The following is a 16460-nucleotide window of genomic DNA, read 5'->3' as shown; positions in this document are numbered from 1 at the left end:
TAAGACCACCACTGAATGCAGAACTGGCCCGATCGGGCAAGTGACCGTTCTAGCAACTGGCCCAAATCTTTCTCACACTGGCCATCGGTCAGTCCTTATTGTTGAGCCCTGCACTTATTACAACAAAAATGTATTTGAATTTGAACTCTTTAGTGCATACTTCGGGTCTTTAGTGACCCGGGACCTCATTCTATCACCTTTACCTCATCCATTTTTTTGCAGTTATGCCCACACCTCTTTAGTATTCCTCAACCTTTCTCTTCTGAATAGGCACCACCAGAGGAATTTAAGTAACCTAGTAAAATAAACTTCTCTGATTGGTCTATTTCTTGCTTCCCTTAAAAAAGAAATCTTACATGACATCATTAGTCATCAGGTTTGTCACCAGTTTGCATTTTAGAGCCATTAAAGAGATTTGCTTTCCTTTTTATTAAAATTGTTATATATCCACTTGGTTGTTTTTACAGCATTATTTATTAATGATTTAAAACACAGTTCTGGTCAATATGCAGTTTCTCCAGCTCAACAGGGACTGCTGTTTGAAGACCCTAACCCTGACCTTGACCTTTTGGCCTAGTTTATTTATGATCTGAATTTCTTGTATCTGAGTTTGAGAGATTTGTAATTGTCACGTTTAGAATTCAAATGAATAAAACTTTAGTCATTGTTCTAGCTTCATACTCGGTGAAGTTGCTTCTGTACATTCTTTTTCTAAAACCAACTCTTGAGAAGTTTGTTTGTTGTCATCCCCTTCTTTACTCTAAAAATACTCAAGGTAAAAACTCCACAGTAACCACACTGATCGATTAGTGCTTTGTCGGACAAAAATTGACCAGTCAACCATCTTGAACCATCCGTAGTTGTTACCGTTTCATGCGTATGCAGGTTCTATCTCTCAATCTCACTCTGTCATGTTGTACGACAGGAATTTATCTTTAAACTATCTTATAACAAAATTTTCCTCTTTTGTGCAGCGGATGCCAATCACAGGCTCAATCTCTTCTACCTCGCTAATGATGTCATTCAGAACTGCAAAAGGAGAAACGCTATTATATACCGAACCTCCTTCGCTGACGTGCTACCAGATGCCGCCCTGCTGGTCAAGTGAGTGAATTACAAGTGTGTATGAGAATGAAGTATTGGAATTCTCAGCTTACTCCGTCTGTGTCTGTGTTTTGTAGGGATGCTAAAGTGTGGAGGTCAGTGGACAGGATCTTCAGTATTTGGCAGGAGAGGAATGTTTATCCTGAGGAGCTGATCTCTGAACTGAAGGCCAACCTGCAGAAGAAAGAGAAGAGAAAGAGAAGGAGAAAGAGAAGGAGAAAGAGAGAGAAAAGGCAAAACAGAAAGAAAAGGCAAAAGAAAAGGCAAAAGAAAAAGAACAGCCCCCTCCTGGTCAGTTCCTGAAGTGCTCACCTTCAGTTTTATTGCATTTAGCTGAGATCTAAAACCTGTCATGTTCATGTCAATTTGGTATTATTCCTTTTTATTTTTTGTTTTTCTTCAAATAGTTAAAACTGAAGTTTTTCTCCTTTTTGCAGCCACAGTCAACCCCAAAACTGCCCTGAAGTCTAAAATTGTTGCAGAGTTTGTGGTAAGTCATGAGCTATCTTTAGACTTAATAGAATTTGTCCTGCTTCTTTATTTTCATTAACTATTAAACTAGTAGTATTGTGCAATCTCTTAAAAAATTTAGCTAGCTGGAGCTAGAACAATGACTTGAACATTACATAACATTTCAGATTCAAATACTTATTAGAAAGCATGTATTAGAAAAACATATCCAAGAGAGCACAGAAAATGCATTGACAATTGCTGTTTGTGTGTCATTGAGAAGACAAAGCATCTCAAAATGGGGTACAAAGTTAGCATACACCAATGAGCCAAAACATTATAAGCCTAAAATGCTGTTGGTCCTCCGCGTGCCAAAACAGTGCTGACCCATGGAGGGATGCACTCAACAAGACCCCTGAAGGTGTCCTGTGGTGTCTGGCACCAAGACATTAGCGGCAGATCCTTCAAGTCCTGTAAGTTGTGAGGTGGAGCCAACTTGGATTGGACTTGTTGCTCCTGCACATCCCACAGATGCTCAATTGGATTGAGATCTGGAGAATTTGGAGGCCAGGTTAACACATTGAACTCCTCATCATGTTCCTCAAACCATTCCCAAACAATGTCTGCAGTATGGCAGGGCACATCATCCTGCTGAAAGAGGCCACTGCCAACAGGGAACACCATTGGCATGAAGGGGTGTACCTGGTCTGCAACAATGTTTAGGTAGGTGGCATGTGTCAAATTGACATCCACATGAATGGCCGGACCCAGGGTTTCCCAGCAGAACATTGCCCAGAGCATCACACTACCTCCACTGGTTTGTCGTCTTCCAACAGTGCATCCTGGTGCCATAAATTCCCATGTTAACAGCGCACACGTACATGGCTGTCCACGCGATGTAGAAGAAAATGGGACTCATCAGACCAGGCGAACTTCTTCCACTGCTCTATGGTCCAGTTCCTTTGTAGTCTGTGGCTACGCAGCTTATGCGCAGCAGGAATACACTGTGTGTTGTTGCGCATTCCTCCTGTAACCATCATTAAACTTTTCTGTGACCTGTGCCACAGTAGACCTTCTCTCAGTTCGGGCCAGACGAGATAGCCTTCGTTGCCCTCACGCATCGATGAGCCTTAGGTGCCCAAACACCCTGTCGCCGGTTTGTGGTTTTTCCCTCTTCGGACCACTGTTGGTAGGGACTCACCACTGCTATCCATCTACTGCTGTCAAGAGCACAGCACAAGCATTTCAGAAATGCTCTGACCCAGTCATCTGGCTATAACAATTTGGCCCTTGTCAAAGTTGCTCGAGTCTTTACTCCTGCCCATTTCTCCTGCAGTCAACACATTGACTACGAGAATTGATTGTTACCCATCTAATTTACCCAGACCTTGACATGTGTTCTTGTTAGATGATCATCAGCATTATTCACTTAACCTGTAAGTGGTCATAATTGTTTGGCTTATCAGTGTGGTTTATATATTGTAATAAGGAATTGAATGATTACTCTATGTATCATGGTATTTACATGGTATTTCAAGGTATTTGTACATTTACACTGAGTCTGCCATGAATGGTAGTACCATGGTACTTTTTGGTACTTTTAGCGTTTCAATATACTCGTTTGTTGTGTATAATTGATGTGTTTTAATAATTTGATGCTCCTTGATTAATGTATTTTTCTCTCTACCAGCCACATGATTTTATGGAGCGACTGGTGTCATTTAAGCGTTCTTTGGAGGAGAGTGATTTGAGAGAGAAGCAGTTAGCCACACTAAGATTGGACGTTTGCAGCACTGAAGCCCTCAAGAGATTGAAAGGTAATGAAATATTTCCAAAAGCCATTTTCAACTGCCTGAAGTGGAGGTGCAAATACACTCTCTTACATCCACAGATAAAGCAGGAGGAAATAAGTTTTCCAAGGACTTTGAAGAGGGAAGTACAAAACTGCAGGAGTTTGTGACGTTCCTTGAGGGCCAGATGAAGGCAGGGCCCCCAATGCTGGAGGCACTGGGAAACGCAGACATCTTTTACGAGATGCAATACAAAGAGGTCAAAATTGTCGTCAATGTGAGTCAGCTCTGTAGCCTTGAACAGTTCTATTCCTCAACAGTTACTGTAACTGTTACATTCCAAAGTTTAGAGACCCCATGAAATCAACATTTCTGGCTTTTAGTCCATTTCTGTTATATTTGTTCTGTTTCGATGTCTGTATACTAGCATAATGCCAAAAACTGGTCATGGCTATGACTTAAACTGAATGCTATATTGGCCCTTAAGATATGTCCCACCCCAACGTCCTGCTTCAGCAGAAAATTTGTCAAGACAGCAAAGAAAACAGTGCTAATTGAATGATTTCTTGGAGTCTGTAAAACTTCATGTTAGTGGTTTGTACCACTAATTACTCAAAAATATTTGTAAATAGAAAATGTCTTCTCTGAAGTTCTGAAGTGTTAATCGACCAAGCAGGAGTGGTTATTGGCTGAACCCTCATATATAAAAATGTTCTCTTACTTCTCACTGTGCCCCATAGGCTTATAAGGCTTTTGCCAACCGGGTCAGCAGCCTGAAGCGTAAGCTGGACTCTCTTAAGGCCACACTGCCCAGGCTGGATGATTCTTCAGTCCCATCCCCCTCTGAGGACGTCCCATCCCCCACCGGCTCAGAGTCACCCTTCCATGCCATAAGCTCCAGGAGTGCCGCGAGTACCGGGGAAGGAGGGTTGAAGCTGCAGAGAGACAATAGAGATATTGAGGACATGGACATGTCTGAGGAAGAGGATGCAACAGCAAACATTGCAACTACTGGTGAGAGAGACAGATATGTGCTGATACCATACAAAGTAGAGAGAGTTGTGGTTAATGTTTTAACAGAAAGTAGTAGTTTTATTTTACAGGATTTCAAGTTGTCAAAAGTGCCAATAAGAATCACACAAACAAAAAAATGTGTGTGTGTTAGGACTGTATTTGTAAATTCTTTTTTGTATCCAGTAACAAAGTAACACCAATATGAACATGTATTATATATTGTACAAATTTATTGTTTTCATGAAATACTTTTTGTCCTCTAATAGACGAGAGGAAAGAGAAGTCATCCCTTCCATCTGTGTCCAAGACGTCAAATGCTGCAGCTGCAAAAAGCTCCCAGATCTCTGTTTCAAATCTATCCCAGACTTTAGCAACTCCCACAAAGATAGTGTCTGGGTCAGCAACCAATGAGATACCACCTGCTAACACCACACCCATCATTAACACACCTGGACCTGCCCTGGTTTTTAGCCCCTCCCCTCTGCAGGTAAACCTGGCTAATGTGGATTTGGGCAAGATCAGCTCCATTCTCAATTCTCTCTCCAATGCAATGAAGACCACAGGTGAGTTGTTTGTGCACTGCTTAGTAATTCAGTTTTTTACAAAGTGCAACAATAGGATTCTGGAAGATAAAATCCCATTATTTCCGTATAGATACATCTTTTTATGTGAGTGTGTGTGTGTGTATATATACAGTGAGGAAAATAAGTATTTGAACACCCTGCTATTTTGCAAGTTCTCCCACTTGGAAATCATGGAGGGGTCTGAAATTGTCATCGTAGGTGCATGTCCACTGTGAGAGACATAATCTAAAAAAAATCCAGAAATCACAATGTATGATTTTTTAACTATTTATTTGTATGATACAGCTGCTAATAAGTATTTGAACACCTGTCTATCAGCTAGAATTCTGACCCTCAAAGACCTGTTAGTCTGCCTTTAAAATGTCCACCTCCACTCCATTTATTATCCTAAATTAGATGCACCTGTTTGAGGTTGTTAGTTGCATAAAGACACCTGTCCACCCCATACAATCAGTAAGAATCCAACTACTAACATGGCCAAGACCAAAGAGCTGTCCAAAGACACTAGAGACAAAATTGTACACCTCCACAAGGCTGGAAAGGGCTACTGAGGAAATTGCCAAGCAGCTTGGTGAAAAAAGGTCCACTGTTGGAGCAATCATTAGAAAATGGAAGAAGCTAAACATGACTGTCAATCTCCCTCGGACTGGGGCTCCATGCAAGATCTCACCTCGTGGGGTCTCAATGATCCTAAGAAAGGTGAGAAATCAGCCCAGAACTACACTGGAGGAGCTGGTCAATGACCTGAAAAGAGCTGGGACCACCGTTTCCAAGGTTACTGTTGGTAATACACTAAGACGTCATGGTTTGAAATCATGCATGGCACGGAAGGTTCCCCTGCTTAAACCAGCACATGTCAAGGCCCATCTTAAGTTTGCCAATGACCATTTGGATGATCCAGAGGAGTCATGGGAGAAAGTCATGTGGTCAGATGAGACCAAAATAGAACTTTTTGGTCATAATTCCACTAACCGTGTTTGGAGGAAGAAGAATGATGAGTACCATCCCAAGAACACCATCCCTACTGTGAAGCATGGGGGTGGTAGCGTCATGCTTTGGGGTGTTTTTCTGCACATGGGACAGGGCTGACTGCACTGTATTAAGGAGAGGATGACCGGGGCCATGTATTGCGAGATTTTGGGGAACAACCTCCTTCCCTCAGTTAGAGCATTGAAGATGGGTCGAGGCTGGGTCTTCCAACATGACAATGACCCGAAGCACACAGCCAGGATAACCAAGGAGTGGCTCTGTAAGAAGCATATCAAGGTTCTGGCGTGGCCTAGCCAGTCTCCAGACCTAAACCCAATAGAGAATCTTTGGAGGGAGCTCAAACTCCGTGTTTCTCAGCGACAGCTCAGAAACCTGACTGATCTAGAGAAGATCTGGATGGAGGAGTGGGCCAAAATCCCTCCTGCAGTGTGTGCAAACCTGGTGAAAAACTACAGGAAACGTTTGACCTCTGTAATTGCAAACAAAGGCTACTGTACCAAATATTAACATTGATTTTCTCAGGTGTTCAAATACTTATTTGCAGCTGTATCATACAAATAAATAGTTAAAAAATCATACATTGTGATTTCTGGATTTTTTTTTTTAGATTATGTCTCTCACAGTGGACATGCACCTACGATGACAATTTCAGACCCCTCCATGATTTCTAAGTGGGAGAACTTGCAAAATAGCAGGGTGTTCAAATACTTATTTTCCTCACTGTATATATATATATACACACACACAGTGCATCCGGAAAGTATTCACAGCGCTTCATTTTTTCCACATTTTGTTATGTTACAGCCTTATTCCAAAATTGATGAAATTCATTATTTTCCTCAAAATTCTACAAACAATACACCTACAAACAATGTTTGAAATCTTTGCAAATTTATTAAAAATAAAAAATGAAAAAAATCACATGTACTTAAGTATTCACAGCCTTTGCCATGACACTCAAATTGAGCTCAGGTGCATCCTGCTTCCACTGATCATCTTTGAGATGTTTCTACAACTTGATTGGAGTCCACCTGTGGTGAATTCAGTTGATTGGACATGATTTGGAAAGGCACACGTCTGTCTATATAAGGTCCCACAGTTAACAGTGCATGTCAGAGCACAAACCAAGCCATGAAGTCCAAGGAATTGTCTGTAGACCTCCAAGACAGGATTGTATCGAGGCACAGATCTGGGGAAGGGTACAGAAAAGTGTCTGCTGCATTGAAGGTCCCAATGAGCACAGTGGCCTCCATCATCCGTAAATGGAAGAAGTTTGGAACCACCAGGACTCTTCCTAGAGCTGGCCTCCCGGCCAAACTGAGTGATCTGGGAGAAAGGCCTTAGTCAGTAAGGGGACCAAGAACCCGATGGTCACTCTGACAGAGCGCCAGCATTTCTCTGTGGAGAGAAACCTTCCAGAAGAACAACCATCTCTGCAGCACTCCACCAATCAGGCCTGTATGGTAGAGTGGCCAGATGGAAGCCACTCCTCAGTAAAAGTCACATGACAGCCTGCCTGGAGTTTCCAAAAGGCACCTGAAGGACTCTCAGACCATGAGAAACAAATTTCTCTGGTCTGATGAAACAAAGATTGAACTCTTTGGCCTGAATGTCAAGCATCATGTCTGGAGGAAAGCTCATCACTTGGCCAATACCATCCCTACAGTGAAGCATGGTGGTGGCAGCATCATGCTGTGGGGATGTTTTTCAGCAGCAGGAACTGGGAGACTAGACAGGATCGAGGGAAAGATGAATGCAGCAATGTACAGAGACATCTTTGATGAAAATCTGCTCCAGAGCGCTCTGGACCTCAGACTGGGGTGAAGGTTCATTTTCCAACAGGACAACGACCCTAAGCACACAGCCAAGATAACAAAGGAGTGGCTACAGGACAACTCTGTGAATGTCCTTGAGTGGCCCAGCCAGAGCCCAGACTTGAACCCGATTGAACATCTCTGGAGAGATCTGAAAATGGCTGTGCACCGACGCTCCCCATCCAACCTGATGGAGCTTGAGAGGCCCTGCAAAGAAGAATGGGAGAAACTGCCCAAAAATAGATGTGCCAAGCTTGTAGCATCATACACAAAAAGACTTGAGGCTGTAATTGGTGCCAAAGGTGCTTCAATAAAGTATTGAGCAAAGGCTGTGATTACTTATGTACATGTGAATTTTTTTATAAATTTACTTTCAAACAAGATTTCAAACAAACATCTTTCATGTTGCCATTATGGGATATTGTGTGTAGAATTTTGAGGAAAATAATGAATTTAATCCATTTTGGAATAAGGCTGTAACATAACCAAATGTAGTAAAAGTGAAGCGCTAGGAATACTTTCCGGATGCAATGTATGTATAATATATATATATATATATATAGGGCAGTGCGTATTTTAATTTGATAATAAAAATAAGCAGCGTTAAAAAAATTAACGCTATTAATCGCCCCTGGACCATAATAAGGAATATTCCTTCCTGAGAAATGCAAGCCTGTTGTACCACCTGTTTACTCCAGAGGGCAGTAAGTGAAATTTCAGCTGTGTGGACAACACACAGTTTATACAGTGAAGAAATCAACCCATCAGCAGGCAGAACAACACAAACATGCGTTACGTTCTTGCGTTCAAAACACTTTAAGGAGCGCGAATGCAAACTAAGGGATCTCAAGATGTGTTTAAAGATTGAGTATTAAACTATATTTAACTTGACACAGTGACCTAAACATTTTATGTTTATGACGCAACTCACCCGAGACGCGACACAAGCATGTCTGACGCAGATGTAAATTGACGGGTCCTTAAACAAGCCTCATAATAAATCTCCAACTGATTGACAAATTCACTTGTGAAATGGATTGCTGTGAACTGTGTGTCAATGATTGACTTATGATCAATAATATGGTAGTAAAAAATACATTGTATTCTAAAGCCGCTTTTTGTATTGTCTTATCAATGATGAACTCTTCTGCTACAAGAATGTAATGCATTTTAATTATCTGAATATTTTTTTATTTTATATATAATTTTTAAATGTTTGAAGATAACTATGTATCATTATTTAATTATTATATATTGAATTATTGTTATATAAAGGGCTTCCTCAGCAAATATTTGTAAATGCGATTAATCGCGATTAATTAATCGGTACACCATGTAATTAATTCGATTAAAAATTGTAACCGATTGACAGCCCTAATATATATATATATATATAGCGACCGCCCACTCTCATGAATCATTATGAATTACCTAACCGAGTTGATCTCCCTACACACTCAGATAACTTGTAACAACCTTTTTGTAGATATCTAAATATTTAGCAATAAGCAAAAGTAAAGTTTTATACTGGTAATCAATGACTGTAAATCTATAGCTTTATACTGTGCCATCGTTTTTGAAAATAATTTAAGTACAGTCTTTTAACTTTTTTTCTGACTTCTCAGATCTTGTTAATTTGGGATAAGGCTTAGAAAACTTTTTCCCCATAAAGAAAATGAATGAGGAAAAATACACTAAATGGCCAAAAGTTTGTGGACACCCCCTTTTAATTAAAGGAATATTTCAGGTTAAAAACTATTTAAGCTCAATTGTCAGCATTTGTGGAATGATGTTGATTACCAAAATAAAAAGAATCTTATAAGATATAATATACCCTAATTAGACCAACGATGAATTAATCACATTTAGAGCTCAAATAATACATGAGTTTAAACAGAAGAATTAATGTATGTGCTTTTACAAAATTGTAAGCTTTACTTTTCTGCCTTTTTAAGCACTCAAAAATAGGCCCTATCCACTTCTGTTGTCTTTTCAAAATGCATTTTAACTGTCGAAATTAATTTTTGTGGTAATCAGCGTTATGGTATAAATGCTGTCAATAGAGCTTACCTTGTATTAAACCCAGAATGTTCCTTTTAACAATTTGTTTTCTATTCCATTCATTTCAGTCAAGACAAAGTCTTCAGTCTTCAGACAATCAGTATACAGTTGCATTCTAAAGAGTTGTGTCCTTCTAACATTTTGGTAACAGTTTGAGGAGAGCACTTTTCTGTTTCAGCATGACAATGCCCCAGTGCACAAAGCAAGGTCCATAAAGAAAAAATGTACCAAGTCTGGTGTGGAAGAACTAGCCTACACAAATCCCAGACCCGAACCCCTCTGAACACCTTTGGGATAAATTGGACGCTAACTGCGAGTTTGAGGCCATCACCCAACATCAGTGTCTGACCTCACTGATGCTATTTTGATGACATGGGAAAGTGCAAATTCAATAAAAATTGTCTATTCAACCAAGATTTTGCGGCATGGCTGAAACCGGCACCAGGGAATGTATTCGAGGCATGGTGTATTTTGTGCAGGAAGTGTTTCAAACTCTGCACGATGGGAATCAAGGCATTGGAATCCCACATGCAAAGTGAGAAACACAAAACTGACAAGTCAACCTGCCAACAGATGCCAAGTGTTTCCCAGTTCCCAGTTCAAATTTAAGTGACATATTATTATTGGCTTTTCAGTTGTCTATTTTGAATATGCATTAAATGCATACCACCTTGAAAGCACAACGAATATGAGAATTATAGTTCTCAGTCAACTGTGCCTTATTACTGATGATTCATGATTATGTTGTTCTATGTTATTGTTTTCCATGTGTTCCACTCTAGAAAGTGTTACATTTGAAGTAGATCATCTCACTTTTTCACTGGACCAAAATGTTTTATGTTACAATAAATATTTGGTCATAATTATTCCTAACAATAAGTAATTGATGTTGTTTTTTTCCTTCAGTTTTGGTTTTTGTAAAGTTGGTCTTAAATTTCATTCTGAGTGGTATTTAAATAGTCTTAAATCTAACTTGCCTTAAGCTGTAGGGCCCTGTGAATGCTGGTGTTCAGGTGTCCACAAACTATTGGGCCATATTGTACTTCCAGTACCAAGGCCGCTGTGAACGTGGGCAGTCACTGATGGGACTCTATTGCCTTGACTATTACCTTATTGTCGTCTATGCCATGAAAGTGAAAGTGTCTCTTACCTTCTTTCTCACCCAGGTGTCAGTCCTGTGTCCCGTCCTTCCCCTGGTACACCCACTACACCATCTAGCAATGCCTCCTCTTCCAAAGCCCCACCTTCAACCCCTGGCAGCATTGCCTCATCCAGTTCTCTGGCCAGCATCCTATCTAAAGTGGATATCTGCCCTGGGAGCATCCTGAATGTTCTCACTAAAACACAGACTCACACCCCTAAACTGCAGGGTAGGATACATATTACTGGTACACTGTTGATTTAGAAGGCAAAATGTGTCAGATGCCACACATTAGCGCCACCACACAGTATGTCCTACGACACACCATGTCCAAAAATTAATTGCTTGCTAACTTTCTTACAATAACTTTGGTAACAAAGTTGAATGGTTGAGCTTAGTGAATGCAGTTAACACTACCATTTGTGAATTTTTTTGTGGAAAGTCATGCAGTAACGGTAATTAAAAAAAATATTTTAGCCTAATGGATTGAATAGCAGTTCAAGAAAACAATTAAAAATAATGGCATTGTGTGATTTTAATTGTGGGGGAGGGGGCAGATATGTTGCTACTTTTCATGCTGTGTAAATGTTTGATAATACTTTATCTTATAATTCTTTCTCCTAAAAACATAAGATTTTTGTCTTTATTTGCTTCTTTAAAATGTCATAGGACACCAATTTGTACTTATTCGTAGAAAGAACATGGTGTTACTGAAAGTCAAAATACTGTTGCTTTTTCTAACAATTTTTTTTATTTTCTATTAAATCTCTCTTGTAGGTTTGTCTTCTATCCTTTCCGCAGCTCGTTCTGGCTCACTTAACACCCCAGACACTGTTTCCTCTTCATCAGCAACTTCTTCCTCTACAGATGTTGCCCCAGCAGTAACCTCTTCTGCAACTACCCCAACAACCCCCAAGACCCAGAAGCCCACAGCTAACAATTTAAAGCGAGAATCTGAGCAAGAGAAAGGGAGAGAGAGGGAAAAGGTGAAGGAGATGGCAAAAGAGAGAGATCGAGAAAGGGAAGATCAAGAGAAGGAGAGCAAGAAAGAGGCAGGAGTCTCTAATGTGGCACTGCCTAGCTTGGAGTCAAAAATCAACAGTTTTCTTCAGGGCAATCCTGGTTTCAGTGCTCTCGGATTTGGTCTGGATGACATGGGCAGCAATAGCCCCCTCCTCGTCGGAGAAGACAACCTGGACAGTACACCTGTCCGAGATGAGAGTGGTAGCACGCCCACCCAAGATGAAATCATGGACACACCCCAGGATGTCAATGACCCCCATAGTGCAGGTTCACCCACAGGTCCTAACCTTTCACCTACGGCCTACCACAGTGAACTTTGGGATGCCGTGATCACTCCACGTGAGGTTCTTGGAGAGAATGAACGGAAAGACAGGGATTACCGCACACCACAAGCCTCAAGACTTGCTGTCTTCAGCCCAAATGCTACTAAACCAGTAAAGGCAATGACAAAAACCAAAGAGGAAATAGGGCTAAAGAGAAAAGTAGTGGGTTTGAACGTTCCATCAGCTTCTAAGTCGCAAAATCAGACTGTAAAAGCCAAGATGGAAGGACCAGGTGGAAAAAGTGCAGCCTCCCGCAAACCAGTTGGTGAAGATGGGATGAAGGACAATAAGAGGACTGCTTCTGCTGACAATGGAGAGCACTACCATCGCATTGAGACTCTTGTTTCTTCGGCCTCCAATGAGGGAGCACCAATCGAAACCCTTGATTACGGCAATCGCATCCAGACAGTAGAAAGCATTCGTGTGATTGGAAGAGGCTTGAGGAGAGGGAGCACTGCCGGTTCTAGAGTGGGTGGGGCCTGGTATGAAGACGAGGAGTTTATGGAAGCCCCACGTACAACTCTTCCTAATAGCCAAGGCCCTGATGATTCTGAGGAGTTGGGACTGGCCCCTCCTGTTCCTGCTCATCTTCCACCCCTGTTGCAGTACCCACCTCCACCCTACGCTAACGAGAACCCCACCCGACCTTCTCATGCCATTCCTCAGCACCATCCTCCCCCTCCATTCTTCCCCCCTCCTTCACTTCCTCATGTCCCACCACCACTTCCACCCATGCCTCAAGCCCCGCACCCTCCCCGAGACTTCCCTCTTTCCCCAACTTCCACTGTTATGGTTGGTGGCATCCTTGTACCCATAGACCGTATCCTACCTTACCCACCTGCCAATCTCCGTCCAGATGGAGTAGGGCTTGGGCTTGTAAATGGTGGTAGCGCCTCTCAAAGAGGCAGCAAACCCCAACTCCCTTCCTTGCTGGGAGAACCCCCTCGACCAGGCACATTGAAAGAGCAGTTCACCCTTCTCCATGCCCCACCTTTTCATCGTCCTGGCACCCCTGGAGTGCCCCCACCACTTTTGGGCAGAGTTCGAGAGGGACCCAGCCCCACCCCACCATCACCCTCCACCCCAACCACACCTAATCCATCTCCCTTAGGAGAACCCCGTTCTCTCCTGTCTATCCCCAACCGCCCACCCAGTAACAACCCAAATCAGAGAGCCCGTCGCCCCTCATCTCCTCAGTCCCTTCCCCACTTACCAAACCAGCATCAATCGCTCCGTCCCTCTCAGTTCACCAGAGGGTCCCAGCCCCTATCACCACCCTCTCTTAACCGTGAGCACCTTCTGGCTGGGGTAAAGCGCCCTGCTGCCAGTTTTAGTGGTGGCTCTTTTAACCCACCCAAAAGGCCGTTCTTGCCCCCTCGTTATTAGCATCTTTAATGAGTGCTGAACATGCTTTACACAACCTGAATTAAAACAGGCAGTGTAGTAAAAGCTAGCATCACCTGCAAATTGCAGCGTGAGACTTCAACTGCATGTAAATACAAATGCACCAACACACGCCCTGCCCAAGAGCAGCCACATGTTACAGCATTTCTCTTCTTAGACAAAGAGAAGGTTTCAAATAACCTAGAGCTTAAATAGGAGGAGAATGTGGAGTTCCTGAAACAACCGTGGAATATGAAGGAAATCAAAAGGTGGTTATCCTGTTCAGTTCTACGTGGTGTAATTTGAGAGAATGTTTGCGTTTTGTTGGATGTATGGGTGTGTATGGTCAAATAACTTTCCTCTGATTACTTGTAAATAGATATATTGACTATTTCTTTCCATCCAGTAACTGTTTCTTCACTTTCCCACCCTATAGCCCTTGTTTTTCTTTTGTTTGCAATGTAAAACACTTGTCTGTTGTTGACAGTTTACAGATTACTGTTTTTCATCTGTTAACCTTTACTTTCTCACTGTGAGCAAGAACCAGTGGATTTCAACTTTTCTTCATTTATGAGTGATTAAATTATTAACATTATAGTCATAGACTAAATGTTGGGCAACCATGGTGGCTTGTAGTGACCTTTATGCTGCATAAAACTAAAATACAGCCCCTTTGTCAACTTTCAACAAGACGTGAAGATTTCGGCTCAAACTGCGTACAGTGCAAGCTAACCAAATGGCAAAGACATAGCTGCTCATTAGTTGCCGAGTGCATTTCAAGAGATCTCTTGCGTGTTCTCTTTTCTTTTCTTGAGTTTCAGAGTTCTCACATGTATTCTGATTAATAAAAGCATTATGTCGAGAAACGTAAATGAAAGGAAAGAGACTTTATTTACAGATGATGTCATACTTTATTCAAGAACAAATGTTCCTAAATATTTTTAACAACAATTCTGTTCTCTTCTAATTCTTATAACTTGATGAGGTCCAATGTGAGCTAACTTACTTAGATCTGAACAATATCATCGACCAGAATTTGAGAGAAAATTCATTTTGGTTTCATTAATTAATTTTTTTCCCCTGTATTTTATATATTCAGCTAAGGAGTCAGTACTCTGTCTCTTTGATTTAATATGATAAGTTTCAACATTTATCGTGTACAAATGTTTGAAATGTGAGAATTTGTGAGTTGCACTTTCAGATTGTGATGTCACATTTTTGGATTGTTTGCAATCTAAAGCAATTAGTACTTCTTTTCTTAACAAAATGCATATGCTGCTTGTTAAAATCTTATTTCACAATCTTAATGTGAATAATATAACCTGTACATTGTTGTAGTACTCATGCTTTGTGTAAGAAAGCACTAGAAAATATGTTTGCTCTTTCCGTGAAGTGCAGAAATGTTGAATATTTGAGGAGCGTGCATGGTGTCGTCTTTTGTACAACATTTGCATTCACTTCAGAGGCTATCAGAGAACCTACACACGTATTTTACTATGTTTCTAAAGGTAGCTTGCACACATATACCTAATGTGTTATGTTCAAATGTACAACTCTATACATTGTCACTGCACCACATATTTATTGCTAAATCCTGCTGTCAAAATTTCAACCTGTCATCTCGTCAAAGGAAGAGATTGCTGTCTGGGTGGATTAGTTAAACTAATATAGTATTATCAGAAAACAGTGGCAAAACCCTTAAGGACGTTATGCTGAAATGGAATGACAGACTGTTCTTTTTAGGTTCTAAAACAACCGTTAAACTTTAAACAGAGATGCCATTATGACTTAGAAAGTAATCCTTGACTCAACTCATGATTTTAACCTCTTGAACTTTAGTAAATAAAGAGTTTGTTCTTTTGTTAACTGCAGACTTAAGAGTTTTATAGTCAAACTGTAGTGATATTGATTATTAATGGGAAGCTACTTATTAAGAGATCTGAAAGATCAGTCAGTTTAAAGTAGTGTGTAAGCACAAGTTCTACTTTTTGTTTTGCATTTATATTTCTACCACTTTCATTACAAACCACATATTATGGACTAACGATGGTTTGCTCACCATGACTGGAAATACATACATGTTGTGCTTGTTAGTGGATTTTTACTCATTTAAAAAAATTGTCAAGAAAATCTGCACACATATCTTAAACAAAATGTCACAAAATAAGTTATTACATCAGTGATCCCCACCCCTTTACATTATGACAACATTTAATATAATAGTTATTTTGTGTGATACCATTTTATTGTATAATCATCAACATTGTTTTGTGTATTTTTATTTGATTTGTGGACAAGGGCAAGTTGATTGCATTTAGCAGATACCAAATTTTGCAAACTTGTTGAATTTGGCTTAGATTTCCATCTTGCTTAACACACTTTCCAGTTGATGCTGAGGATAAATCCCACCCTGAACTTCAGTATTTCACTTGCACCCACATTTATTAAAGACACACCAACATGAGATTGCCATATTTGGTTCCTTGAAACTATAGGGCTAATTATCTGAAATAAATATCTGAACCACTATTGTATTCTTGTAGTAGAAAAGAACTGTCTGATATTGGTGTCATTCCTATGTTCCCCAGATTTATAGGGTCATATATTCCCAGGGTCCTATGTTCCCCAGATGTACGGGGTTAGGGTTAATATTTACATTTATGCATTTGGCAGACGCTTTTATCCAAAGCGACTTACAGTGCACTTATTACAGGGACAATCCCCCTAGAGCAACCTGGAGTTAAGTGGAGGACACAATGGTGGTGGCTGTGGGGATTGAACCA

General features: G+C 40.8%; 1 protein-coding gene across 1 annotated transcript in view; it reads left to right on the top strand.

The window, feature by feature from the left end:
- Window positions 1-16136, top strand: part of LOC127655808 (regulation of nuclear pre-mRNA domain-containing protein 2-like) — a 35628-nt gene extending 19492 nt beyond the window's left edge. The window contains 10 exon segments of the mRNA XM_052143794.1: window positions 975-1104; window positions 1182-1293; window positions 1296-1395; window positions 1542-1594; window positions 3245-3371; window positions 3446-3621; window positions 4085-4358; window positions 4625-4921; window positions 10974-11177; window positions 11726-16136. Coding sequence (XP_051999754.1) covers window positions 975-1104; window positions 1182-1293; window positions 1296-1395; window positions 1542-1594; window positions 3245-3371; window positions 3446-3621; window positions 4085-4358; window positions 4625-4921; window positions 10974-11177; window positions 11726-13680 — 3428 coding nt within the window. The 3' untranslated portion in view covers window positions 13681-16136.
- The last annotated feature ends 324 nt before the right edge of the window (window positions 16137-16460 follow it).

The sequence above is a fragment of the Xyrauchen texanus genome, chromosome 15 (assembly GCF_025860055.1).
Source record: "Xyrauchen texanus isolate HMW12.3.18 chromosome 15, RBS_HiC_50CHRs, whole genome shotgun sequence".
In the NCBI taxonomy this organism is placed as follows: domain Eukaryota; kingdom Metazoa; phylum Chordata; class Actinopteri; order Cypriniformes; family Catostomidae; genus Xyrauchen; species Xyrauchen texanus.
The sequence above is the reverse complement of the archived record's forward strand: the minus strand, read 5'-3'. Positions and strand labels throughout refer to the sequence as shown.